Consider the following 27,733-nt stretch of genomic DNA (forward strand, 5'->3'; position numbering starts at 1 on the left):
TATCCTTGGCCAATAGGTGGAAAAGATAAATGCTCCAATGTTGCAGAGGAATCTTTGGAGACTGCCAAGCCGCCAGATGTCCCTAACATTTCTGTAGTTTTGGAAGCTGCTTGCTCTGCACTTCCTGTTTGTTTATCCAGGAAATGTTTATCCTTCCCAAGTCTCTGATGGGATAGAAAACTAGATAGTTATAGTCTCACAGTTAAGATGAAGTTGTTTAGAATTTAAGAAAATGTTTTAAGGCCTAACATTATGTTTTTAGGTTGATACATGCAAATTTTGATAGAATGTTATGTAGGTTTAGAATGCTGGACTCACAAAGATAGAAGACATACTACATTCTTCAAGGTTACCAAATACAAATGGACTGGACATTGTGAATGTAATTCTTACCATATACTATGTGGTTCACTGATGTTAGAGAAGTCCTTTTTATTTTGGTTTTTCTTTTTTTCTTTTTTTTTATATTTTATTTACATTTCAGATGCCATCCCCTTTCCCCATTTCCCCTCCCTAGAAAACCCTTATCTCATGCCCCCTTTTCCTTTGTGCTTTTATACAATTTTTTTAAAAATGTTAAGCAAAGGCTTTATAAGTTTGGTAATGCTCAATCAGAAGTGTAACCCAATACCCAACCTAGATATATCAACTATCTTTGACTGGTGGAGACACATGAACATCTGCCTCCATGCCCCCCCTTCTTTCTCTTTCTCTCTCTCATCACCTAGCTTCTCCTCTCCTTCATCTTCTCCTCTCCTTACTCTTTTCCTCTCATTACTTCTTCCACTTAGCTCCTCCTACATATCACCCTTCCTGTTAAAATAAAACTTTTCTCTCAAAATACAGTTAGAGCATAATTATTCCTAATTGTACCAGTGAGGTACAGATAGTCCTAATACCCAGTCCATCATTTTGTTGACTAACCAGAACCTCTGTCATCTCTCCTAACTAAAACACTTAGTTTTGAACCTGGCTTTTTTCTTGGCTTTAGAATGAATGTCAGCTGAAAACCATTCACTCAGATCTTTTCTCTCAAAGTAAATAGCCAGGATTGGCTATGAGACTATAGGTCTTCAACCCCATCAGAAATCCAGAATGACTGAGTTAACTGATGTTATGGGAAGCACTAAGCATAGCTTCTAAAACTTAGTCAATTTATAGAGACCGCTGAACACCTGAAAAGCCCCTATACTACTGACCGTTGGAGGATCAAATCTTCAGCCTTCTGGCCTAGAATTATCTGACAGACCTTAGTGATGCAGGATTATTAAGGGCTGATTACTCTGTCTAGGCAGATATAATCAGTCGACTATTCTGCAAGTGTGTCCTTTTCTGGACAGTAATTTGTCTGTAGATGGAAAGAGGCAATTCTTGCCTAGTAGCTGTCACCGCACAACTGGAGTATCTCCAAGGATGCTCAATTTCTTCTTAGAATCCAAGACAGGAAGCTGTCAGGAGCAGACAGGTCTCTAATCAAAATGAACATTAATATATAAATATTTGTAACGTCAATTCTATGGACTTCTGACATTTTGAAAACCAACTATCCATGTAAGGTAACCTGGACTGTTGTCTGTTAACTCCTCTCAGCTATTTCTAAATAAAATATGGAAAACACCCTAACAATAAACTCAAAGCCATGAATTTGCTATAGTCCCTTAACTCATAGGCTAACAGTCCCAAACCAGTTAAAAAAGTTAAAGAAGGACTGGGTCTAGGCCTTGTATTCCTAAATGTGTTATACAGGCACAATGCCCATGAGAGTATCAATATTCATCTCACTTTTATGTCAATAAGAAGCTCATGCCAATGAAATCCTTAAATTTGAAATCAAAGTAAATTTTGTACCATTTAAGAAATTATAACTTCATCTTGATATTAATTATACAGATTTCTACCAATAGGTTATGGCTATGCAGTAAGTCCTAGCTAATCCCCCCTGTTCCAACAAAACCACTACTTTTCCCTAGAGAGGCAAACTTTTTTGGCTTGGCTTTTCTTTTCTTTTCTTTTCTTTCTTTCTTTCTTTCTTTCTTTCTTTCTTTCTTTCTTGTTTTGTTTTGTTTTCGAGACAGGGTTTTTCTGTGTAATTCTGGCTGTCCTGGAACTCACTCTGTAGACCAGGCTGGCCTCGAACTCAGAAATCCGCCTGCCTCTGCCTCCCAAGTGCTGGGATTAAAGGTGTGCGCCACCACCGCCCGGCAAAGGAGTCTTTTATTTAGACAAAATGGCAGGGATGTTGCAGGATATTTGATCACATTATGAACCCCAAGATTGTGAACTGAAAACCCTCGTGTGGTGTGGCTCAGCCCCAGCACACACCTTTAATCCAAGAGCCAAATAAACTCAACCTAGATGAAGAAGCAGTGCAAGCTTCCAGCTGACAGAGAGTGAGCACAGTTAAACAGAAAGGCAGGACTTCGAGAAGTGTATTTAAGACAGGGCAGAAATGGACAGAAAGAGCCTTTTCCATCTGGGAAGTCAGGGGAGAAGTAAAGTCAGTTGGGTGCATTCTCTGCTTCTGGGATCCAGCTTCGACACAGGCATGGGGTTCTCAACTGAAAGCAGCGATATCTGGAAGTCACATAAGGAATACACGAAAACGTTTTCAGGTACAAGCTGACATGCAAGTCTGGAGGCTTGAGATGGTGCGCACTCAATAGCTAGCACTCTCTCTTTGTGTTCGGATGCTCTCACACTCCCTTGCGTCAAACCCCAGTCTTTAAATGTCACTCAAAAGAGGGAGTAGAAAGAGAGACATTGTATAATCATTACCAGATGTGTCAAATTCAAAATGACCACATCTCACCAAAAATTAAGAATTACCCCTGTGGCTGAATTAGGGAAAAACTGGAAGATGCTGAGGAGGAGGGCAACCCTATAGGAAGACCAACAGTCTCAATTACCCTTGGACCGCCCCGCCCCCCTGATCTCTCAGTCATTGGACCACCAACCAGGCAGCATGCAGCAGCTGATATGAGGCCCTCAACACATATACAGCAGAGAACTGCCGGGTCAGAGAAGATGTCCCTAACCCTCAAGAGACTGGAGGCCCCAGGGAGTGGAGAGGTCTGGTGAGGTAGGGGGTTGGGGATTAGAGACATCCTTTTGGAGATGAGGGGGAGAAGGAGGTATGGAATGTGGAACAGTCAGAGGAAGGACTGGGGGTTGGTGGATAAAATCTGGAGTTAAAAAAAAAGATTAAATAAAATTAAAAAAAAAAAAAGAATTAAGAATTATGATTGTTTCCCAAAGTTTCAAGCTTCCCTTATTCCCCGGGCCTGTCGCCAAAATAAAAATTGCAAACTTATCATTATTTAAACTTTAACTTTAAACTTATTATACTTCAGAGCTCAAATCTCCAAGGTCATCTACATGCAGTTTCCTGTGAAAGCTCTAATAATATATGACATGGGCAAAAGTGTCAGGCAGTGGTGGTTACAGACTCAGGTTAATCCCTAACTCAGCGATTCCCAAGCTTCTGCTTCTGCACATAGCACATGATGACTCTCAAAAGAGTTGCGGTGTTTTACCTTAGTCTTTCTAGTATATGATTTTAGGCATTCTATATCTTATTTCAGGAATCTACTTTTTATTTGCTTATCCATACATATCCAAAGGAGACCAGGAACCACTCTCAAATGTGCAAAACTCATTTCTTCAATAGCTTTTTCCTTTCTGAATTAAAGTATCCCATGTCTGTGTTCCCTTATTCTGTTTTCCTTTTATCCTATAATTGTGACTCTTATACTAATAATTTTCATAGTTCCAGTAAATTCCGTCACTTCTTGGTAATGGGCCCTGTATGACTTCAGTAGTACGTGGCCCTGTTTCATTTTTAAATGTATTGTTAGACATAATTTCTTCCAACTTTCTTTCCAAGTCAAACCTTATTCTAAAACTCCCATTGTGTAGTTATTACACTGTTCCTAAAATGAGTGTGCCTCCTGGGCTGTTAGATTAATTCCCAGAACTTTGTTTACAGCACTCACCTGGGCCATTAGGACTGTGCTGTGCTCTATGCCTCAATTTTTAATTGTTTAAGAATCATTATATCAAGGAACATCTAGTTTCACAGAATTTGCCAGAGCAGGAGAACGAAATAGGGAAGTCAGATATAATAGGATAATTATTATGCACACCAAGGCCCAACTGAAAAGCAGAATGACGAAATCTATACAGCCCTTATCCAGGGCTAAGGTCATGAGAAATGGAAGCAACTTTTTTACAAACAAGCTGCCCACAGGCTTCTGAGATGTCACCGTCCAGGCCTGCTGTGGGCAGATCCTTATTCCTGATGATGGGTCCCCCGGAGGGATGTGTCTCCTGCTTCTCAGGGTCTCAGATGCCATCCATGCCATGGTATGCTGTTCGAAGCGCTCTGCCTCCTTGAGTTAGCAGGCTTTACCATGACATCTGACATCTGGGTCTTCATTGGTAAAATTTCACTGGAGTTTTTGTTTTTAAAATAACAAGACTGTTTTCACCATTAGGCATAGTTTGAGTATAGAACTCAAGGCCCACCCCCACAATGACACACATTCTACAACAAGGCCATGGCCACTCCAAAATGCCATACCTCCTAATAGTGCCATTCTTTATGGGACAAAAATTCAACCACATGAGTCTATGGGGGCCATACATATTCACCACCATAGTATTCTAATAGTTATGTGTCTAGTCCAATCACCATGAGAGTGCTTTCTTCTGAAGGCTGGTGGAGAATGGAGGCCCAGACCCACAGCCAAATATTAGTCAGAGAGTCCAGGTTGGAAGTTTCCATCAAGTTTTTACCTTGGATCTTAGGGAATCCTGTGGAAGAGAGGGATACAGTATTTCTAGGAACCATAGGGGTTGAGGACACTGCAAGAGCACTGCCTGAGGAATCATTTAAGCAGGGCTCATGGTGGGAATGTAGGAAAGAATGTCTGGGAGGGACGTTTATTGGCTAAACCCTCAGAGCCCATCTAGATATTTCGTTAGCATGGAGAACTCTGTTTTGTGTTACATGATCTGTGATCACATTATTTATGTGGGGAGTTGTGGCCATATGTCTCAGGCCAGGAATCTGGTGAAACACCTACTGTTCTCAGTTGGATGCCGGGGTTTCTGAACCCACTCAGCTGTACCAAGTTTCCTGGCACAGTCCATTGCCCCACACGTATAAATATACAAAGTTTTAGAACACCAATTAGACTGGGCCAGAAAAAAAGTCATCCAGCCACATAATAATCAAAATCTACAGAACAGCCGGGCAGTGGTAGCGCACACCTTTAATCCCAGCACTTGGGGGCAGAGGCAGGTGGATTTCTGAGTTCGAGGCCAACCTGGTCTACAGAGTGAGTTCCAGGACAGCCAAGGCTATACAGAGAAACCCTGTCTCGAAAAAACAAACAAACAAACAAACAAACAAACAAAAACAAGACAAAACAATAACAACAACAAAAAAAACAAAACAAAAAAAACCCCAAAATCTACAGAACAATGACAAAATATTACATGTGGCATGGGAAAAAGTTCAGGTATCATAGAAAGGCAGACTGATCAGAATTACACCAACTTCTCAACAGGATTCTAAAAGTTAAAAGGGCCTGGACAAATATCTCACAATTTCTAAAAAAAAAAAAAACAAAAAAACAAAAAAAACCAAACAACAAAAACCCCACAGATGACAACCTAGACTACTATACCCAGCCAACAATACTCAAAATCAACATATATGGAGAAAACATGATATTTCAAGGCAAATCCAAATTCAAACAGTATCTATTCACAAATCTAGTGTTATAGAAAATGCCAGAAGAAAAACTAACCCAAGGAAGATAACCACTTCCAAGAAAACACAGGAAATAAATAATTCCATACTAGCAAAAACAAGAGAAGCACACAAAGACAAAGTCATATACTAACAGCACAACCATCAAAATAACAGGGAGTAACAACCAGCAATATTTCTCAATATCAGTGGAGTCAATCCTCCAAAAAAAAACAGGCTAACAAAATGGATGTGAAAACATGATCCATAATTCTGCTGCATACTAGAAAGACAACTCAGTAATAAAAAAAAAATAGATAGTACCTGAGAATTAAAGGCTGGAAATAAGTTTTTCCAAAAAAAAGTGGACCCAAGAAGCAAGCTGGAATAGTAATTCTAGTATCTAATAAAATAAGCTTTCAACCAAAATTAATGAAGAGACAGGGAAAGACACTTCATACTCATCAAAGGAAAAATCTACCAAGATGGCATGGCAATTCTGAACACTGATAAGATGCCGAAACAGCGCTAAAGCTTATGGAACATTAATAGTGGGAGACTTCAGCACCTCAGTGTCACCAGTTGACAGGCCATCCAGACAAAAACTGAACAGAGAACTAATGAAACTCACAGACATTATGAATCAAATGGACCTAACGTAACAGACAGATATAGAATATTTCATCCAAACACAAAAGCACAAGACAACTAAAGGTGATCAAGGGGATGTAAATCGGACAAGAAGAAGTTGAAGTATCACTACTTGCAGATAGATGATAAGATAGTATATATAAGCAACCCTTAAAATTCTATCAGAGAACTCCTATTGCTGGTAAACACCTTCTGCAAAGTGGCTAGATACAGAATTAACTCGAAAAAATCTTCCTTTATGCAAATGATAAACAGGCCAACAAAAAAAGTTAGGGAAACAGCACCCTTTACAATAGCCATGAATAATATAAGAATCTTGTTAGAACTCTAACCAAGCATGTGAAAGACCTGTAAGACAAGAACTTCAAGTCACTGAAGAAAGAAATTGAGGAAGATATCAGAAGATGGAAAGATCTCCCATGCTTATGGGATTAACATAGTGAAAATGGCTATCTTACCAAAAGCAATTTACAGATTCAATGAAATTCCCACCAGAATTCCAACATAATTCCTTACAAGCCTTGACAGAGCAATTCTCAACTTCATATGAAAACAAACAAACAAACAAACAAACACCACCCCAAATAAACAGAATAGTAAAAGCATTCCTGAACAATGAAAGAACTTCTAGAGGTATCACCATCTTGACCTCGAGCTATACTACAGAGCAATAGTAATAAAAACTTCATGGTATTGGTATAGGAACAGACAGGTTGATGAATGGAATGAATCAAAGATGCTGAAATAAACCCATACACTTTGGGTTGATTTTTGACAGAGAAGGCAAAACCAGACAGCGGAAAAAGCATCTTCAATAAATGGTACTGGTCTAACTGGATGTCTGTATATAGAAAAATACAATAGATTCATATCTATCACTCTGCACAAAACTCAAGTCCAAGTGGGTCAAAGACTTCAACATAAAAGTGGATCTACTAAATCTAATAAAAGAGAAAGTGGGAAATAGCCTTGAACTTATTGATACAGGAATCAACTTCATGAACAGAACACCAATGGCTTAGGCTCTATCAAAAATTGATACATGGAGCCTCATTAACCTGAAAAGCTTCTGTAAAGCAAAGGACACCATCAATAGGACAAAACAGCAGCCTACAAATTGAGAAATGATCTTCACCAACCCTACATATAACAGAGGGCTAATATCCAAAATATGTAAAGAACTCAAAAAATTAGACACCAACAATCCAAACAACCCAATTAAAAATGGGGTACAGAATTAAACAGAGAATTCTCAACAGAGAAATCTCAAATGGCCAAGACCCATGTAAAGAAATATTCAAAGTCCTTAGTCATCGGGGATATGGAAATCAAAATTAACTCTGAGATTCCATCTTACACCAACTACAATGGCTAAGATAAAAAAAAAAAAAACTCAGGTGACATCACATGCTGCTGAGGATGTGGAGCAAAGGGAATCCTTTTTCATTGCTGGCGGGAGTACAGACTTGTACAACCACTTTGGAAATCAATTTGGAGGTTTCTCAGAAAAATGGGACCAGTTCTATGTCAAGACCCAGCTACACCACTGCTGGGCATATACTTAAGAGATGCTTTATCATCCCCAAAAGGCACTTGTCCAACTATATTCAAAGCAGCTTTATTTGTAATAGCCAGAAACTGGAAACACCTTAGACTTCCCTCAACTGAAAATAAAGGAAATGTGGTACATCTATACCATGAAATACTATTTAGCAATTAAAAATAAAGACATCATGAACTGTGCAGGCAAGTGCATGGAACTTGAGATTATCACCGTGAGATAACCCAGTCCTCAAAGGACACGCACAAAGGTATGTATGTCCTCACTTATAAGTGGATATTAACCATAAAATACAGGATACTCATGCTACATGTCACCCAAAAAAGCTAAAGAAGGAAGGTCTAAGCGAGAATGCTTGAATCTCACTTAGAATGGAGCATAAAGCAGTCATAGGAGGCAGATGGAGGGAGGGAACAGGATGGGAGATGGTATAGGGAGAGGAATGGGGGTGTTCAGGATCAGGTATTGGGAGGGATAGGAGAGATGGCCAGAAGTCTATGAGACTGGAAATCTGTAATTGATGGTGGTGGTGAGGTGGGGGCAGGCATCTCAAGGACATGAGAGAGGTATGGGATAGGAGAGGTACCCAAGAATCAATGGGGTTGACCTTAGCTGTGACTCACAGCACTGGGGATATGGAGCCCAAAGAGGCCACCTCAGGTAGCCAGGCAGGAACCCCACTGGAGCAATAGGAACACCAAACCACCCTCAAATATTTGACCCCAAATTTATTCTGTCTACAAGAAATGCAAGGATAGAGGGTGGAGTAGAGACTGAGGGAATGGCCAATCCACAATGGGTCCAACTTGAGACCCATTTGTAAGGGCTGGTTCTGACACTAGGTCCTGTTCCTCAGTTGGTTCCTGATCATTCAATAAAGATGCTAGGGGTCAATTTCTGGGCAGAAGGAAAGAGGCAGGGCTACTGGGCCCTTACAGGCAGGCTAAGAGGGTTTTCCTACCCCTGACATGATTTGGAGGGAGAAAAGGTGACCAGCCATGTGAGATCTTGGGCTTAGCAACCATAGGACGCTTTTCCAAGTGGGAGACTAGAAACACAGCTAAGCTGAGGGCAGTTTTGGGTTGTTGAACAAGGAGAAGTTAAGGGCAGATTAAGAGGTGCTGAGCTAATAGTATTGGGAAGGTCATGATATCTGAGGGATATTAGAAGCATCAAACAATTGAGCCAATAAGCCAGGTTGAAATTAAACATTGTGTCTGTGTTTTTCATCTGAGGATCTAATATTCTCTGGGTGGGGGCTGGTAGTGCAGTCTGTCCAGAGCTTAAAGTGGGTAGAAGGAACTATGTGCAACACCCATCCCATGGGCAAGCACCAAACCCTGACAGTATTAATGATACTGCTATGCTTGCAGACAGGAGTCTAGCATGGATGTCTTCTGAGAGGCTCCACCCAGCAGCTTACTTGGTAGAATGCGGAGACCCACAGCCAAACAGAGAATATAGATTGGTAACTTTTATGGAAGAGTTGGGGGGAAGGATTGCAAGACTCAAAGGGGATAGGAACGCCACAGGAAGAACAACAGAGTCAACCAACCTGGTCCTTTGGGGTTCTCAGAGACTGTACTATGAACCAAGGAGTATATAAAGGCTGGGCATAGCCTCCCCACCTCCCCCAGATATGTAGAAGATGTGCAGCTTGGCCTTCATGACATTCCACACTGTAAAGGATACTGGCCTATAAAGGAACAAAAAAAGCAAAGGCTCATGAAAAAAGTCTTTCCTTAATCCAGAGGCTGCTGTTACACTAAGGAAATTGCAACAACAATCAATGGAATCTAACCAGAAAAAAAATGCTACAGAGTTGCTCCTTTTCTCTGTTGAGTTTTACAATTTTATTTGAACATGTATTGGGAAATTTACATCTACAGATCTTTGACCTTCCTATTTGGATTCTTCAAGTATGTAATTATTTTCTGTGCAAGTCTATATGCAATGTAAGGAGGCCTGAAGAGAGTGGCAGATTACTTGAAACTGGACTAACAGATAGAAGTTAGCTGCTGTTGGGAGGCGACTTTTAGCAGAAAGCAGCTATCAGCTTTGCAGCCATCTTGAGCCATATACCCTGACGTGAGACTTGTTTTTCAACAGCCTACAACAGCTGAAGCACACTCTGATATCCAACATATTTTGTTTTGCTGTTTACTGCCCCCAGCTGCAAGGCACACGTGGTAGCCACGCCTGCAAGGCATGCAGTTCACGTGCTATCCACCTGCTATCCATGCCATACATGCCTATAAGATGTACATGGTATCCACGCCTGTAAGGCTTACATCATATCAACACCCACAAGGCACGTGGTATCCACGCGCCTATAAGGCACATGGCAAAAGCTTATAAATATCCCAGATTTCCCTTCAATAAACGAGACTTGATCAGAACCTCTGTCTTGTCTCCATTCTTCGCATCTCTTCCCCTTTATTCTCTCTCTCTCTCTCTCTCTCTCTCTCTCTCTCTCTCTCTCTCGCTAGACCCTGACCTGAAGACTGAAGTGGCAGCTTGGGCAGGGAAACAGTGGCTGCCAAGCATGGAGTGGAGAGGGCCGTAACATTTTTTGGCACTCAACGAATCCAAAATACAGCCAAAGGTTGATGACAATTTGTCAGAGCCAGATTGTGCTGACCATGAGGAAGAGGAAGTTAAATATTATGACGATGAAATGCCCTTTCCTTATGTGCCTCTACCTCCAAGTGCTCCCCCAATGGAGACAATGGTTGTAGATCCCAAAAAGGAGTTACAGGATAAAATTTCTTTTCTTAAACAACAAATAGAGTTAGAAAAAGAGTATCAGGGCTTAATTAATCAGCTACAAAAATTAAGGACAGGGAAGAAGTCTCGAGAGGCCAACTGCGAAAATCCCCCGGATTTTCACGTTCTTCAACCCGGTGTCCAAAGGCAGTCGCTATCATCTAGCTTTAATTCAGCTACAGACTAGCCAGAGGAGGGAGACGCTAAGGCTTTCCCTGTATCAGAGACCAGAGATGCTCAAGGGGTTGCTTGGAGACATCACACAGGGTTTAATTTTCAAATTATTAAAGAATTAAAAAATGCAGTATTTCAATACGGTGCCACTGCTCCCTTTACTCTTGTAATTTTAGAGTTTGTAGTAGAGGAGTGGCTGACTCCTAGTGATTGGAATACGTTAGTGAGAGCAGTTCTTAGTGGTGGAGACTATCTTATTTGGAAATCAGAGTATCATGAGAATTGTAAAGAGACAGCTAGGAGAAACATTCAGGCAGGCAATGGTTGGTCTTTTGATGCCTTAGTAGGAGAAGGGCACTTTGCTTCTAGTGATAACCAGATGCAATATGACCCAGGTTTATATGCTCAAATTCAAAATGCAGCCATGAAGGTTTGGCATAAACTTCTGGTAAAGGGAGACCCTGGTGCATCTTTAACAACAGTCAGCAAGGGCCTGATGAACAATTTTCTGACTTTGTTCATCAATTAATGACAACAGCAGGGAGGATTTTTGGTAATGCAGAGGCAGGTGTAGATTATGTGAAACAACTTGCATATGAAAATGCTAATCCTGCCTGCCAAGCGGCCATTAGACCTTATAGGAGAAAGACAGACCTTACGGGACATATCAGACTCTGTTCTGACATAGGTCCCTCTTGTCAACAGGGCTTAGCTATGGCGGCTGCTATGCAAGGAAAATCTGTAAGAGATTTTTTGGTAAATAGAGACAGAAAGGCATGTTTTAAACGTGGTAAGCCTAGACACTTTGCAAGAGATTGTAGGGTAGAAAATGAGCTAAGCCAGAGACAGCCCAGAAAACAGCCTGGGCTCTGCCCATGTTGCAAATGTGGAAGGCATTGGGCTAGTGATTGTATGTGTAAAAGAGATGCACAAGGTAACACCCTTTCCCATAATAAGGGAAACGGGAACAGGGGCCAGCTCCAGATTTCTTTTCAATAAATGAGGCTTGAGACTTGATCAGAACCTCTGTCTTATCTCCATTCTTCATGTCTCTTCCCCTTTATTCTCTCTCTCTCTCTCTCTCCCTCTCTCTCTCTCTCTCTCTCTCTCTCTCTCTCTCTCTCTCTCTTTAAAAATCAGAAAAAGGAAAACATTTAATTGGGGCTTCTATGGAGTCTCAGAGGTTTTGTCCATTATCAATATATCAATATAGTGAAAAGCAAGCTAGGAAGCATGGTGAAATGCACACAGACATGGTGCTTGAGAAGTAGCTGAGAATTCTACATATTGATCCATAGTCAGTATGAAGGACACACTGAGCTTTTGAGACCTCAAATACGAGCTCCCAATGACACACTTACTCCAACGAAGCCACTCTTCTTAATCCTTTTAAAGAGGTGCTACTGCCTGATGACTAAGATTCAAATCTGTGAACCCTGAGGGCAATTATTACTCCAGGCACAAAACATGATGGGAAAGTTATTACAACAGCAACTTAAAGAAGCTCGTTATGTTCCATCCACAGTCAGGAAGCAGGAGATAGATGAAGAGGTGTTCTCAGGGTATTTTCGAATAATACACATCTCAGTCAAACACACACTTCCAAACATAATCAACTGGACTTACAGATAGAAGTTAGCTGCCATGTGGATTCAGGGATAAAACTTAGTTCCTCTGGAAAAACACCTAGTGCTGTTAATTGTTGAGCCATCCTTCCAGTCCCCAAGTATGTCTTTTCTTAAGACAGAAGCCTAGCCTGACGGTCCTCTGAGAAGCTCTACCCAACAGCTGACTAAAACAGATGCAGAGACCCAGAGCCAAACATTGGATAGAACTCAGGGACTGAAATGGAAGAGCTGGGGTAAGAACTGAGGGTAAGGTCTTCAGACTTCAATTAAACTAATCAAGATAAGTCCTGCAAATCAACAACCTAAGGCTTGCCTCCCACATGCTTCTAGAACTCATGGTGTTAACAACTGAGATGCAAGCACTACTTCTTGACCCCTGTCTACATAAAACACAAATTCAATGTAAAAACACAATATAAGTTTATCTTGTCTGGGCACACATATGTATGATTGTATGTGGGCTCATGCATTGAAGTCAGAGGACAACCTTCAGAGGTAATTACCTCTTTCTATTTTGAGGGTACTGGGAATACTAACATGGGTGTGGGTCTTGTTGACAATTAAGTTTGTTCCCAAAGTCATCATGCTAGCTCTAGCCACAACGTTTTAAATCATAACATTCCTTCCCTTTCTCCAACCTTACCTTCATCACATAAGTAAAATAGGCTACAACTTGAAACGTCCACAAAATATTTAATAGTTACAACATTAAGACAGACCATGGTCCATGTGTCATGTTCATGAGGCTGAAGGCAATCTCTTGACTGTGAGCTCCTACAATGAAAAACAAGTCACTATTTTTACCACACACTGGCATTCCATTTCTAAAACAGAAGAAACAAAAGACAGCCCCAAGGCCACAAGGAGAAACACATCTGACAGCTCCACTTCTGACATGGTTGAATGAATGATTCCAAAGGCTTTACCACATTCCTCAAACTTACAGGCTTCTATTCAGCATAAAGTTTTCATAAACTTTAGGGTCTCAAAAAGTGTTAACATTTGTACAATTTCACTCCAGGTTGAACTACTTTGTCTTAAGAAATATAAGAAAGCTTATTAAAAGGTTTGCAACATTTTTCATAGGTGGCATTTCAGTCTAGAATGAATTGTGAGGTGATCCAAAAGTTCTTAGTACGTCCAGAAACCTTGGCACATTCTTCACATTTGTATAGTTTCTTTGACAGATGAATTCTTTAGTGTTGTTTAAGACCAGAAGACTGCTAATAGTTTTTTGCAATATTCTTCACATTTGTAATATTTGTTTCCAGTAAGAATTGTCCCATGTTTGGTCATGCAATGGAACTTCTAAACTATTTGCCACATTCTTTACATTCATATTTTTTTCTCAGAAAAAAAATTTGATGATCCCTAAAGATTTGTTGAGCATTTTTCCATATTCTTTGCATTAGTATATTTTCTCCACATTCTGAGTTAATTTGTGCAGACATAAGTATGACTTCATAAAGAAGGCTTTTCCACATTCCTCACATGTGTAATGTTTCTCTCCAGAATGGGCTATGAAATGAGTAGAAATAATCTGGGAAGTTCTAAGGACAGGACTTATACTTTACAATTGTAGGGGTTCACATCTGTAATGAATTCTCTTGCATTTAGAATAGAAGGACAGGCCACATAGTTCTACTTGTAGAGTTTCTTTCTTTTTGTTTGTTTGTTTTTCGAGGCAGGGTTTCTCTGTGTAGCCTTGGCTATCCTAGAACTCACTCTGTAGACCAGGCTGGCCTCGAACTCTGAAATCAGTCTGCCGCTGCCTCCCAAGTGCTGGGATTAAAGTCGTTTGCCACCACTGCCCGGCTAGAGTTTCTTTATTGTATTGAATTCTCTTGTGTTTAGAAAGCGATGATGGAGAGTGGGAGGCATTTGCACATTCTTCACACTTGTATGTTTTGTCTCCTGTAATGAATTTGGTTATGGTTGGAAAGTCTTGATGGATAACAGAAGGCCTTGCCACGTACTTCACACTTGTAGGATTTCTGTACAGTATGATTCTCTTGTGGTTAGAAAGTGATGATGGAAAATGGAGTGTTTCCACATACTTTGCACATTTATGGTTTCTCTCCTGTACAAATTTTCTTATCTTTGGAAATTCTTGATGAATAACTGAAGGCCTTCCCATATACTTCACCATGGTAGGGATTCTCTCCTATGTGAATCATCCTGTGTTTAGAAACTAATGATGGATAACAGAAGGCCTTGCCACACACTTCACACTGTGTGCTTTCTCTCCTGTGTGAATTTTCTTATGGTTAGAAAGTTTTGATGGGTAACGAAAGGCCTTGCCACACACTTCACACTTGTAGGGTTTTTCTCCTGTGTGAATTCTCTTGTGTATTGAAAGTAATGATGGAAAACGGAAGGCTTTACCACATATTTCACATTTGTTTGGTTTCTCTCCTGTAATAATTTTCTTAAGTTTGAAGTGTCTTGATGGATAATTGAGGGCCTTGCTACATGCTTGACCATAGCAGGGTTTCTCTCGTGTATGAATTACCTTATGTTTGGAAAGTCTTGATGGATAATAGAAGGCCTTACCACAAATTTCACATTTGTGGGGTTTTTCTCCTGTATGAATTCTCTTGTGATGAGAAAGTTTTGATGAAACATGGAAGGCCTGGCCACATACTTCACACTTGTAGGGTTTTTCTTGAGTATGAATTCTCTTGTGCACTGAAAGTGTTGATGGACAATGAAAGCCCTTGCCACATTCTTCACATTTGTAGGCATTTTCTCCAGTATGAATTCTCTTATGTACAGAAAGTGTAGATGGACAATAAAAGGCCTTGCCACACACTTCACACTTGTAGGGTTTTTCTCCTGTATGAATTCTTTTGTGTACTGAGAGTAATGATGGAAAGTGGAAGGCCTTTCCACATACTTCACACTTGTATGGCTTCTCTTCTGTATGAATTTTGTTATGTTTGGAAAGTCTTGATGGAGAACCAAAGGCCTTGCCACACACTTCACACTTATAGGGTTTCTCTCCTGTATGAATTATCTTGTGTTTACGAAGTGACGATGAAAAACAGAAAGCATTTCCACATATTTCACATTTGTATGGTTTTTCTTCTGTATGAGTTTTCTTATGGTTGGAAAGCCTTGATGGATAGTCAAAGGCCTTGCCACACACTTCACACTTGTAGGGATTCTCTTCTGTATGAATTATCTTGTGTTTAGACAGTATGGATGGATAATGGAAGGCCTTGCCACATACATCACACTTGTATGGTTTCTCTCCTGTGTGAGTTTTCTTATGTCTGGAAAGTCTTGACGGATAATAGAAAGCCTTACCACATACATCACATTTGTAGGGTTTTTCTCCTGTATGAACTATTTTGTGTTGAGAAAGTAATAATGGATAATGGAAGGCCTTGCCACATATATCACACTTGCAGAGATTCTCTTCTGTATGAATTATCTTATGTTTAGAAAGTATGGATGGATAATGGAAGGCCTTGCCACAAACTTCACATTTGTAGGGTTTGTCTCCTGTATGAATTCTCTTATGGTTGGAAAGTCTTGATGGATAATCGAAAGCCTTGCCACATACTTCACACTTGTGTGGTTTCTCTCCTGTATGAATTTTCTTACTGTTGGAAAGTCTTGATGAAACATGGAAGGCCTTGCCACAGTCTTCACATTTGTTGGGCTTTTCTCCTGTATGAACTATCTTGTGTTGAGAAACTAATGACTCTTCAGACTTGTAGGATTTCTGTCCTCTATGAATTCTCTTGTGTATGGAAAGCATTGAAGAAGCATGGAAGGCTTTATTACATATCTCATAGTTGTGGGTTTTTTCTCCTGTATGATTTCCTTTGTGTTTAGAAAGTAGCGATAGAAAACGGAAGGACTTGCCACATTCTTCACACTTGTAAGGCTTTGCTCTTAAATGGATTCTCAGGTGATTCTGATACACTTTTTTGTGCTCAAAGGCTTTGCCACATTCTTTGCATGTATAGCATTTTCCACCTGATGAGGAAGGATTGAGAAATGAATGAAAGCAGAGTTATATTCTGTATATTTACAATACTTATTTTTTAAAATGTAACATTAACTCATAGTTTCATTTGTCTATAAAAATGATAAGCTACATTCAAGTTTCTACCTGTACTCATTAAAACCTAATTTACAGCTGGGCAGTGGTGGTGCACACCTTTAATCCCTGCACTTGGGAGGCAGAGGCAGGCGGATTTCTGAGTTCGAGGCCAGCCTGGTCTACAGAGTGAGTTCCAGGACAGCCAGGGCTATACAGAGAAACCCTGTCTCGAAAAACCAAAAAAACAAAACAAAACAAAACAAAACAAAACAAAACAAAAAAAATCAAAAACCTAATTTACAGAAGAGGAGACAGTCATATAAAGTTCCACTGAGTTAAAAAGACTATGACCACATAGAATATGCAAGCACAGGAATATTAACCAAACTCACACATGTAAGCAAAACATATCAACTACAAAAACCCATATTAGCATTATACAATTACAAATCAACCCCTTAAACAAATACAAAAGTTTTATGACTAATTAAAAAGAAAGTATAAAATAGCACAACTTGAAAAACACCTGAATAAGCAGGATATATATTTTTCTGAATATATAACACCTGAATAAACTATATCTATGTTTATATCTATGTCTATGTCTATATATCTACCTCTCTCTCTCTCTCTCTCTCTCTCTCTCTCTATATATATATATATATATATATATATATATATATTAGTTTTGGAAGCTATGAAAGTTAGGTGGCATTAGAACACTTTTCATAATAACATGAAAGAATACATTTCAAGGATTCAAGCCAAGGAGTTTTACACAAATCTTAAGGCATAATGTTTTTGTGGCCTGTGTAAAGATTATCCTATCATTCAAACACTGATTTTTCTGCCCCCATATCTTTTTGCCATCCAGACATGGCATTGTAATTTTTGTTTTCAGAGTCTCCTGTCTTAAATTTGTATAAATATTGTTTCCATTTATTTTCTGACTTGTCAATAATAGCTGATCACCCAATGGCTGGGCTGAAGAGAAAATAGAGCTGGACTTTGGGCAGTCCAAGGAAAAAGACCTCCATACACAACACACACACACACACACAAATATAAACACACAGAGAGATGGGGAGAGAGGAATAGCTATGAGGAAGGTGTCCAGAGTCTCATGATAGACATCTGAAGCCCAGAGAGTCAGGCCAATAGTAAAATGCAACTATCATGTGGAATTTGGCTGGGAGGCCATCAGATTAATTTAAGGGATTAGAATCAATTATTAACTGCCCAGGAACTATGTTGTAAAGCTCATCAAATAACTCAATAACTCTTACTGTCTTTGTCTCACTCATTTGGGAGCTGGCTGGGGATAAAGAAAAATCATGACTTTAAAAATGCATGTACAGGTATCTTATAAAAACGTAAGTAGCCAAGTTAAAAATTACATAAAAAGGGCAGAGCTTAGGCTGACTTGGGAAACACAGTTAATCTCATGGTAGAAGAAAACAAAGCTTATGGGACTCAAAGCATCCTAAACATTACCTGATGTCCTCCTTTGACAGAAAGAGAAAATTAGATCTTTAAAAGATGATTTATACAAGAATATTTTGTTTCAATGGCTTTATGTTGTATCTTAAAATTCCCTACTCTGTTCTCTGACACCCTCCTTCTGACACACCTGGGTGCACAGTGATGGCCGCTTGACTCTTCACATCTGAAGGCTCTTGTGTTTGTTCCAGAAATGTGACCAGGTATGGCTTAGAGGAAGCAAGGCCTGTTTGTGGAAAAATGGAACAACATTGTTACTGTGGTCACGTGAGAAATAAACTGTCCCTCCAGGACCGTGTGTACAAGGCTGAGAAGATACAATGAAGGAGCATGGAGGACCAGTTCTCATGTGCTCTCTGTTGCGCACATCAGAATGCTGAGGAGGAACTTAGTTTGTGGGTTCCAAGCTTTATATTCCTCAGTTATAGGGAAAACTTAAAACCAAAGTGTGTGACAGTCTCTTTAAGGTGTACCACTTATTTTCTCATATAAATGATACATTTAATAGGGGGATATGAACACAAGAAGAAAAATCTAAGGTATATAAATAATTTTAATTTCTATAAAAGTAGCCTTATGAACCCCCCTGTTGGATGCATAAGCTCCCATGAGGTACTGTACAAAGGGAACAAGTTTCATGCTGACAATTAATTAAGAATTCATCATGAATATTATCCTCACCCAGGAACACAAGGTTATTGTAATTCTCCAACATCACATCCCTGTACAATTTCCATTGAGCAGGACCCAGGCATTCCCATTCCTCTGCAGAGAAATATATAGCCACATCCCAGAACGACAGCATATCCTGAAGAAAAAAAAAAGGGTAAATACCACACATTATTGTTGGGGGTTGGTCTGGTGCTTCTATGTATTTAAATGCTAACTTCTGTACCCCAAGATCTGGATGCCCCAAGCAAATTCCCATGTATACCAATGTTCCTTGTGTAAAATGTTGGTCTCCAATTTAAAACTATTGGTTAAATCAAACTGGCAAGAGTCAATTATGGGGGAAAGTAGAGGTAGGCAGGGCTTTGGTGACTGAGCTGGAGGTCGAAGGTAAGGATCACAATGAGGAGATGGAGAAAGGGAGGGGAAGGAGAAGATGGGAGGATGATAGGGGAAAGAGAAGACAGGGATGGTCTCCATTAGACATGATAGATCTTGTAAAGTAAAATTCTCTCACTCCTGGACAGACCTGATCTTGCTATTTGTGCAGTTTCCAACTATTACTTTGTCTTCTTTATGTCTTTCTCTTTTTAGCCCTGATCCATCTATTGCCATTTGAGATCTTATTCCCTTGGGTTCAGGACAACACTAGTACCCCAAAATTCCTTTATCTTTTAAATGAAGAGTATCTACTGATCAATGTTCGTCCAGGTTTCCATTTCCTGAGATTACCAGCACATGAATAAAAATTATTTCTCTAACTTGGTTTAGAAACCTTTAGATTCAACATCTTACACTGTTAGATTTCTGAGGCAGCATAAAGAGACAGAAGACAGAAAAGAGACAGGAGTCTGACCTTTAACAAACAAGACTGCATTTGTTGGTTCACACACTGAGAGACAGACATACTTTGGTGGCAAATTGAGGAGTATAGCAGATAATGAGGCTATGACCATTTATAGGGGCAGATTGAGGGGCTTGGGAATAAAGAAATTTTTGCAGCACAAAATCAACCGTTCTCTCCTGAAGTCTGTCCTTTGCTAAACTGTTTTCCAAAGTTGAGACACGTATCTTGAAAGAGTGGGTAAGTTGCCAAAGTCATCTTTAATCTCAGAGCAGTCCTGCTTTACCAAGCAGAGTGTATTACTTCCAGTGATCTTGCTCAGAAGTGCTGCCGATATAGGTAAGTCAGCCTGAGAGCATAAGAAGCTTGGACACATAGGATGTGAGACTTGTCTTCTTATGCATAAAATAATAATATCTTGTCCCATCAGATAGAATCTTGCTTGTAAAAACAGGATTCCTGTATGAATACAGCTGCCCTTAACCTTACTTTCTGATACAACCCACAAAGCAACGTTTTGGGGGACAGCCTGTCACCCAAGATAATCCTAGTTCCCCAAGCAGACAACACCAGGAGGGAGGGACTGCGGACCCGTAGGGGCTCCTAGAGCGGCATTAACTTCCTCACTTCCAAGCCTCTTACCTGTCTCTCTACAAGGTCCAAGCCTTCTTGGCTTCTCCCTTCACACAAACCCCTATCGCATGCTTTCAGGGGACTTGATGCCCTTCTCTGTGTGTACTGATAAGCAGTCTCATCTGTTGTTCTCAGCCTCTTTCCTGTATTTCTTCTGATTGTTCTGTGCTCACAAACCCAATATCATCCATATTGTCACAAATGACCATATTGCATCTTGTATTATCACTGAAGAATACTATCACAAGTCAATTATGTGTAGCACAGTTCCTTGATTATTGTCTTTATGATTTAGTTAAAGTTCATGAAAATTAAAGAGTCTCATTTCTAACCACATTAAGATGAACTCAAATCAAAGAAAAGGGGAATATAAAGAAAATCAACATGTGTTAAAAGAATATAGAGCTGTTTTACAACTGAGAAGAATAAAGGAAGCCGTTATGAAGTCAGACATGCAAACCTAATAAAACAACATTAAATTTTGCTGCAGATGAACTGACTGCTAGGACAAGCCTGCATTTCCTGAAAAACCTTATGATCAGTTCTCATAGAAAAAATAAACAATATAAAAGATCACACTGCCATTTCCTCTCAATGACATATAAGATGCCTAGAAATATTTGTCATTACACAGTACTTAGATGGACACTAGGACACAGACCTTAGAAGACAATCAGAAACTTCATCCTAGACTACAACACATTTCAAAAAGGCATGAAGAAGCATCTCAGTAGCATTGAAGACAATGAACTTAAGAAGAATGAGTGCTTGAGTGATGCCCAAGAAACCAAAAATAACAGAATGATGGAAATGACAAAACAATCCAGGATTAGAAACTGGAATTCAATAATGAGAAACCCTGAAGAGGACTCTAGCAGAAATAAAGACAGAATTCAAAACACCAATTATCCAAGAAGAAAACTTAAAAAAAAAAAAACTTACAATAGAATTAATCAGCAGATGATATGATATAGGGATTTATAGATAAAGTAGATGATCTAGATAAAATAAGCTAAGAATATGAAATAAAAAAAGAAAAAAATCTTCAGGAAGGAAACATATAGAAAGTGTTAGACACTGTGAAAAGACCACATCTTCAAATTACAGGTACAGATGAGGAAGAAAAATCCCTAGGCAATGGCATAGATATGATCATCCATAAGGCTGTAAAAGAAATCTTCCCTAAACTAAAAAAAGGACACACCCATACTAACATAAAAAACAAAGAGAACACTGATTGGACAAGATCAGAATATAAAACACTCATGGAATAATGAAATCTTCAAGCAAAAGAGCACATTTATTATGATAACGGCCAATATCTAAATGGATCTTTGAAAGCCAAAAAATCTGGAGAAATGCATTCCAAGTCTAAAAGGCCGTGTCATCCAACCTAAGCTACTATTTATTTACCACACAACTATCTGCAGTGGCTGAAGAAAAAAGAAAAACTACCTACAATATAAAGAGCATTACAAGAATTATAGTCTACAATCCACCTATAGAAAATACGGAAAGCAACATTTTAGGCTGAAGAGAGGGATGAGCATAGCCGAGAGACTCTAGAAAGGAATCGAAAGCCAAATTTACGAAACCACAAAAAGCCACCGAGAACACACACAGCAGTGAAAATGAGGCACATCGGGACAATGAACACTCACATATCAGAGCAAGTGATGCCCACCCACAGTCCTCCACTCAAAAGACACAGGTCGGGAAAATGGATAAAGAAATGAACCCATGTTTATGTTGTCTACAAGAAGGAGATCTGAGTGAGTCTTTTAAATGTTTTCAAACAGGATAGTTTTTCAGAATATTCCTTTATGGCTTTCTGAAATTTTGGTATCCATTGTCATGTCTCCGTGTTCATTTCTGACCCTGATCATTTGAGTCCTGCTTCTCTTGGTGAGCTTGATCAAGTGTCTCTCAATCTTGTTTACCTGCTTAATGAGCCTGCTGTGAACTTGGTGATCATTTGAATATTTTTCTTTGACCTAGTTTTAATTATTTCCCTTCTGGCTGCTCTGTTCTGATTGTTTGTTTTGTGGTTTTGTTTGTTTGCTTGTTTTTCTTTCTTTTTATTCTATGCCATTGAGAGGATTTGGATGATGTTTGTTCTTGTTTATTAAAAAATGTCTTCATTGTATCATTCAATCATTTCTCTGTGTTCTTTCTCAGAGTTTCATTAGGCAATTAGAGCTATAATCTTCACCCACAGGATTACTTTCAATAGGTCCCAAAGTCTTAGTTTTCTTAAGATTTCATTTTCATTCTTGTGAATGTTTTATACACACAAAGTAAAGTTAAAGGGGAAGCAAAATTAAAGGGGGGTAAATTAATACCCTAAACGAACTCAAATCAAATGGGGCAACTGAAATAGCAATAAATAGTTTTCCAGCTAAAAAAAGATTCTATGCCCAGATGGATTCACAACAATTCTCTGTGGCATTCAAAGATTTATAACTAATCTTTCTTCAACCATTTAGTAAATATATGAACAGAAGGTACACCTACAAACAAATTCTATGAAGCAACTATCACTCTAATAACAATATCAGGTAGAGACATAACAAAAACTATAAAAACAAAAGAACTTCAGTAGCCAAAATAAATATCCATAATGAAGTCAGAATCAAAGTGCTTGAAAAATATATTAGAAGAAAAACTTGCAAAGAAAATACAGACACATGTCAAAAACATTACTGACATGACCAAGTTGGCTTTATCCCTTCACTTCAGGGATGGTTCATGATATGCAAGTCAATCTATGCAATAAATGATATGGACAAAAATCACATGGTCATCTCAACAGGAGCAGAAAAAATTTTAATGTGCTCCAATATGTTTTCATGATAAAAGTGCTAAAGAAGGTAGGACCAGAGGGTTGTTCCTTCAAGGGAAGGAATGCAAAACCTGTTTTTCCTACAAAGCTTAGAACAGACGGCTAGTATGCTAAACTTTATTCTATGACTGTGGCTAGAAACTCTGCTGCCATCCAGTCTCCTCCAAGATGTTTCTTGTGATTAGTTTTTTAAAAATTCATTTTAAAACTGTTTTTCTACTCAATCTATAAAACACATGTTTATAGACTTGACAATGAGTATCCTCTTATTCACATATGATCTGTATTTAGCTAATATTTTCCCTCTAGGAGATTTATGTATGCTTTATTGTGCATACGGGATTTAGGTAATTATCACCAGAAGAGGTTTCATCTAATTGTGCTTGTGCATGAATATGCCTATTAAAAAACAAGTGGAGGTCAGATTCCCCCAATTTGAACAAAGAACCGCAAATGAGTTGTGTTGGACAAACTGCCTCCCTGCCTTGTTATCTGGCTGGTCATGAAGGCCATGAAGCCCTGCAGGGATTCTGTTTGGAAGCATAAGAGAGAGAATGGGATTCTTCCTCTATCTCCATCTGCAGTGGAGAAATTTTCCCTGCAAGTTAGGAGGAGCTAAGGTGGGAGGAGGAAGAGGGGGAGGAAGAGGGGGAGGAAGAGGGGGAGGAAGAGGAGGAGCGAGGGAGAGATAGAGATGTAGGAGAATGGAGAACCAGGTTTGGACTGAGAGCAGTCCTGGGTAACAATGTATATCTAGGTTAGTTAATTGGTTAACACTGCCAATTGTGTGGGCATCTTGTTGTTGAGCATTATCAAACATATAAAGCCTTTGGTTAATCAGAACCATCTCCCACACTGCCGTCTGGTGGGTGGCAGGGCTGGTGTTTCTGGCTGTCCGTTCCTAGCTGTGGTGTGTGAGTGACCTCTGGCTGTTTCTAGCTGCAGATTGCACATGGCCATGTAAGCAGAGCTGCTGCCGCTTAGATAGTCGGCCCAAGAAAACAAAGGTTTAAAATATTTTTTTTCAACATCTATCAGACTCCTGAACCATACAGACAGGAGCATGTTGTCCTCTGAGAGTCTCCACTCAGCAGCTGAATCAGACAGATAGACACCCACAGCCAAGGAGAAGTTGGAGTTTGGAGATCCTTATGGAAGAATAGGAGGAAGGGCCTGGAGGTGGATGGGAATACCACAGGAAGACCAACAGAATCAACTAACCTGGACCTTTGGGGCTCTGAGAGTCTGAACCACTAAGCAAAGAACATACATTGGCTGGACCTAGGCTTCTTTGCTCATATATAGCAGATGTGCAGCTTGACTTTCATATGGATCCCAAACAGTTGGAATGGGGGATACCTCAAAACCTGTTATCTGTACGTGGGATATGATCTTCTAGCTGTGCTGCCTTGTCTGGCCTCAGCGGGAGAGGAAGCACCTAGCTTTAGAGATTTGAAGTGCCAGGGTGGGAAGGAAACCCAGGGGGACCCCCACCAACTCAGAGGAGAAGGGTAGGGGAATGGGGGAAGGATTGTGGGAGGGGTTGACTGGGAGGTGGGCAGTGAGCAGGATGTAAAGTGAATTTGTAAAAGAAAATTAAATTAAAATGAAAAAAAGAGAGAGAGACAGAATGGAGGGTACATATGACCTCATAGGAAAATTGGGAAGAACTGGGAGGCTATAATTAGGGATGTGGAAGAACACAAATACGGATTTTAAAAGTAACCTTGGAGCTCTTACTCTAACTCCCTACCTGCCTGCAGCTCCTCTAGGTAAACCCAGCAGTGGTCACCCTGATATCTAAACCACACAGAGACTCAACAAAGAAAGAATTTTTCAGATCAATTTTCCTTATGAACATTGATGCAAAAATACTCAATGAAATATTCACAAAGCAAATCCAAGAACACATCAAAAAACATCCACCATGATCAACGAGGTGTTATCCCAGGAATGCAGGGGTGGTTCAATATATGAAATCCCATCAACTTAATCCACCATATAAATACACTTTCAGGACAACCAAATATTTCAGGACAATCTCCTTAGATACTGAAAAGAACTTTGAAAACAATCCAACAGCTCTTCATGTTAAAAGCCTTGGAGAGATCAGGGATCTGAAGTGCATAACTAAACACAAAAAAAGCAACATAAAGCAGGCCAACAGAATGGAGAGAAACTTAAAGCAATTCCACTAAAATCATGGACAAGACAAGGCTGTCCATCTCCCCCTGTCTCTTCAATATAGAACTTGACGTTCTAGCGAGAGCAACAAAACAACAAGAAGGGGATACAACTTGGAAAAGAAGTCAAAGTATAAATATTCACAGATGATATGATAGTATGTGCAAGTGACCCCAAAAACTCTACCAGAGACCTCCTACAGCAGATAAACACCTTCAGCAAAAGGGCTGGATAAAAAAAATCAGTGGCCCTCAGTTATACGAACAATAAATGGGCCACAAATATTATAAAATATCTTGGTGTAACTCTAACCAAGCAAGTGAAAGACCTGTAAGACAAGAACTTCAACTCTGAAAAAGGAATGTGACTAAGATATCAAATGATGGAATGATTTCTCATGGTCATGGATAAGTAAGATTAACATAGTAAAAATGGCCATCTTATCAAAAGCAATCTACAGATTCAGTGGACTTCCCATCGAAACTACAACACAATTCTTTGCAGACCTTGGAAGAACGATTTTCAATTTCATATGGAACAAACAAAACAGGATATCTAAAACAATCCTGTACAATAAAATGACCATCCCTGATTTCAAGCTGTACCACAGAGTAGTAAAACAAACAAACAAACAAACAAACAACAATAACAAGTGCATGTCATTGGTACAGAAACAGAGAGGACAATGAATGGAACTGAATAGAAGATCCTGAAACAAACCCACACACCTATGGACATTTGATCTTTGACTAAGAAGCCAAAACCATGCAATGGAAAAAAAGAAAGCATCTTTAACAAATTGTAGTTGTCTAACTAGATGTCTGCATGTAGAAGAATGCAAATAGATCCAGATTTATCATCCTGCAAAAACTCAAGTCCACATGGATCAAAGACCTCAATGTAAAACCAGATACACTGAATCTAATACAAGAGAAAGTACGGAGTAGCCTTGAACTCACTGGTACAGGAGACAACCTCCTGAACAGAACACCAAATAGCTCAGGCGGTAAGATCAAAATTAATAAATGAGACCTCATGAAACTGAAAGGCTTCTGCACTGTCATAGGAAAAAATATTGGCAGCCTACAGAATGGGAAAAGATCTTCATCAGCCCTAACTCCCATGAGGGGTGGGGGTGATACCCAAAATATGCTAAGAATTTAAAAAGATAGACACCAACAACCCAAATAACCCAATTAAAAAATGTGGTAAAGAGCTAAGCAGAGGATTCCTCGACAGAGGAATCTCTAATGGCCAAGAAAGACCTTTAAATGGTCCAACATTCTTTGCCTTCAGGAAAATGCAAATCAAAGTGACCCTGAGATTCTACCTTCCACCCAGCAAAATGGGTGGAAGATAGAATGGCAAAGATCAAAAACTCAAGCCACAGCACATACAGACAAGGATGCACAGCAATGGGAACACTCCCCCATTGCTGGTGGGAGTGTCAAGTTGCACAACCACTATAGAAATCAATCTGGCAGCTTCTCAGATGATTGGGTATGGTTCTATCTTAAGACTCAGCTATACCACGGGCATATACCCAAAAGATGTTCCGCCATACTACAAAGCACCTCGCTCAACTACACTCGGGGCAACTTCATTCATAACATCCAGAATCTGGAAACAATACAGATATCCCTCGATGAACAAATGGATAAAGAAAATGTGGTTCATTTACACAGTGGAATACTGCTCCGCTATTGAAAAAAAAAAAAAGGATATCAAGAATTTTTCAGGCAAATGGATGAAACTAGAAAACATTCTTGAACGCTTCAACTTTCCCTCTAGCCCACGTACCAGAGGTAAGAGAGAAGAAAGGTTAATTATTTGGATTGTGCAAACACAGGTTCATACCAATTCCAAGATTATTCTGTGGCTACACAGTCATGTATTGTGATGACTCTGGTCACAGGAGTGTCCATTAGAAATTCCCACTCAACCCGAGGCATCCATAAATCTAACAATTCGTTCCAAAGAAAAAGGAACACACAACAGTCGCCCTCACAAGACTCTCTATCCCTGGACACTTCGGGAAGTTCTGTAAATCCTGAGAAAATTATTACAGTCACTTGAGCACGGGTCAGCTAGGCAGAGCAGGCTCTCCAGCAAAGTTGAGTGCGCTCCCTTCAGCATCTCGGCACAGGCAGTCAGCAGACCCGGCCTGCTCTTGCAAATCTCTTGTTTCCAACACTCTCCACAGTCAGTCCTGCTCCCAGGGGAGTGGTCCAGCCTAGGTCAGCACAGCATCTCCAGCTCAGCAGCTTCCCTTCTCCCAGCCAGCCCGAGTAAGCGCCCTCCGCGCCCGACCCGCCACCCTGCACAGTCCCTCAGATCTGCTGGACGGCGCTGCTCCCCGCACCAACCTCCATGTCAGAGATCCAAGCCCAGTTCTGAGCAGGAAAACCCCCTAATTTTTGGGGAAAAGCAAGGATTACGAACGAATCCGGAAGTTTAATACTGACAGCTCCA

The 27,733-nt window shown here is 39.8% G+C and overlaps 1 protein-coding gene across 1 annotated transcript; it reads right to left on the bottom strand.

Annotated features, from left to right (window-relative positions):
* Window positions 1-9,841: 9,841 nt before the first annotated feature.
* On the bottom strand, window positions 9,842-27,733 carry LOC143435121 (uncharacterized). Its single transcript, XM_076916369.1, is given in 5 exon segments — window positions 9,842-14,768; window positions 14,771-16,522; window positions 18,220-18,315; window positions 18,771-18,897; window positions 27,628-27,733. Coding segments are annotated over 5 exon segments (2,148 nt in total). The 5' UTR covers window positions 27,634-27,733; the 3' UTR covers window positions 9,842-14,601.

The sequence above is a fragment of the Arvicanthis niloticus genome, chromosome 19, assembly GCF_011762505.2.
Source record: "Arvicanthis niloticus isolate mArvNil1 chromosome 19, mArvNil1.pat.X, whole genome shotgun sequence".
In the NCBI taxonomy this organism is placed as follows: Eukaryota; Metazoa; Chordata; class Mammalia; order Rodentia; family Muridae; genus Arvicanthis; species Arvicanthis niloticus.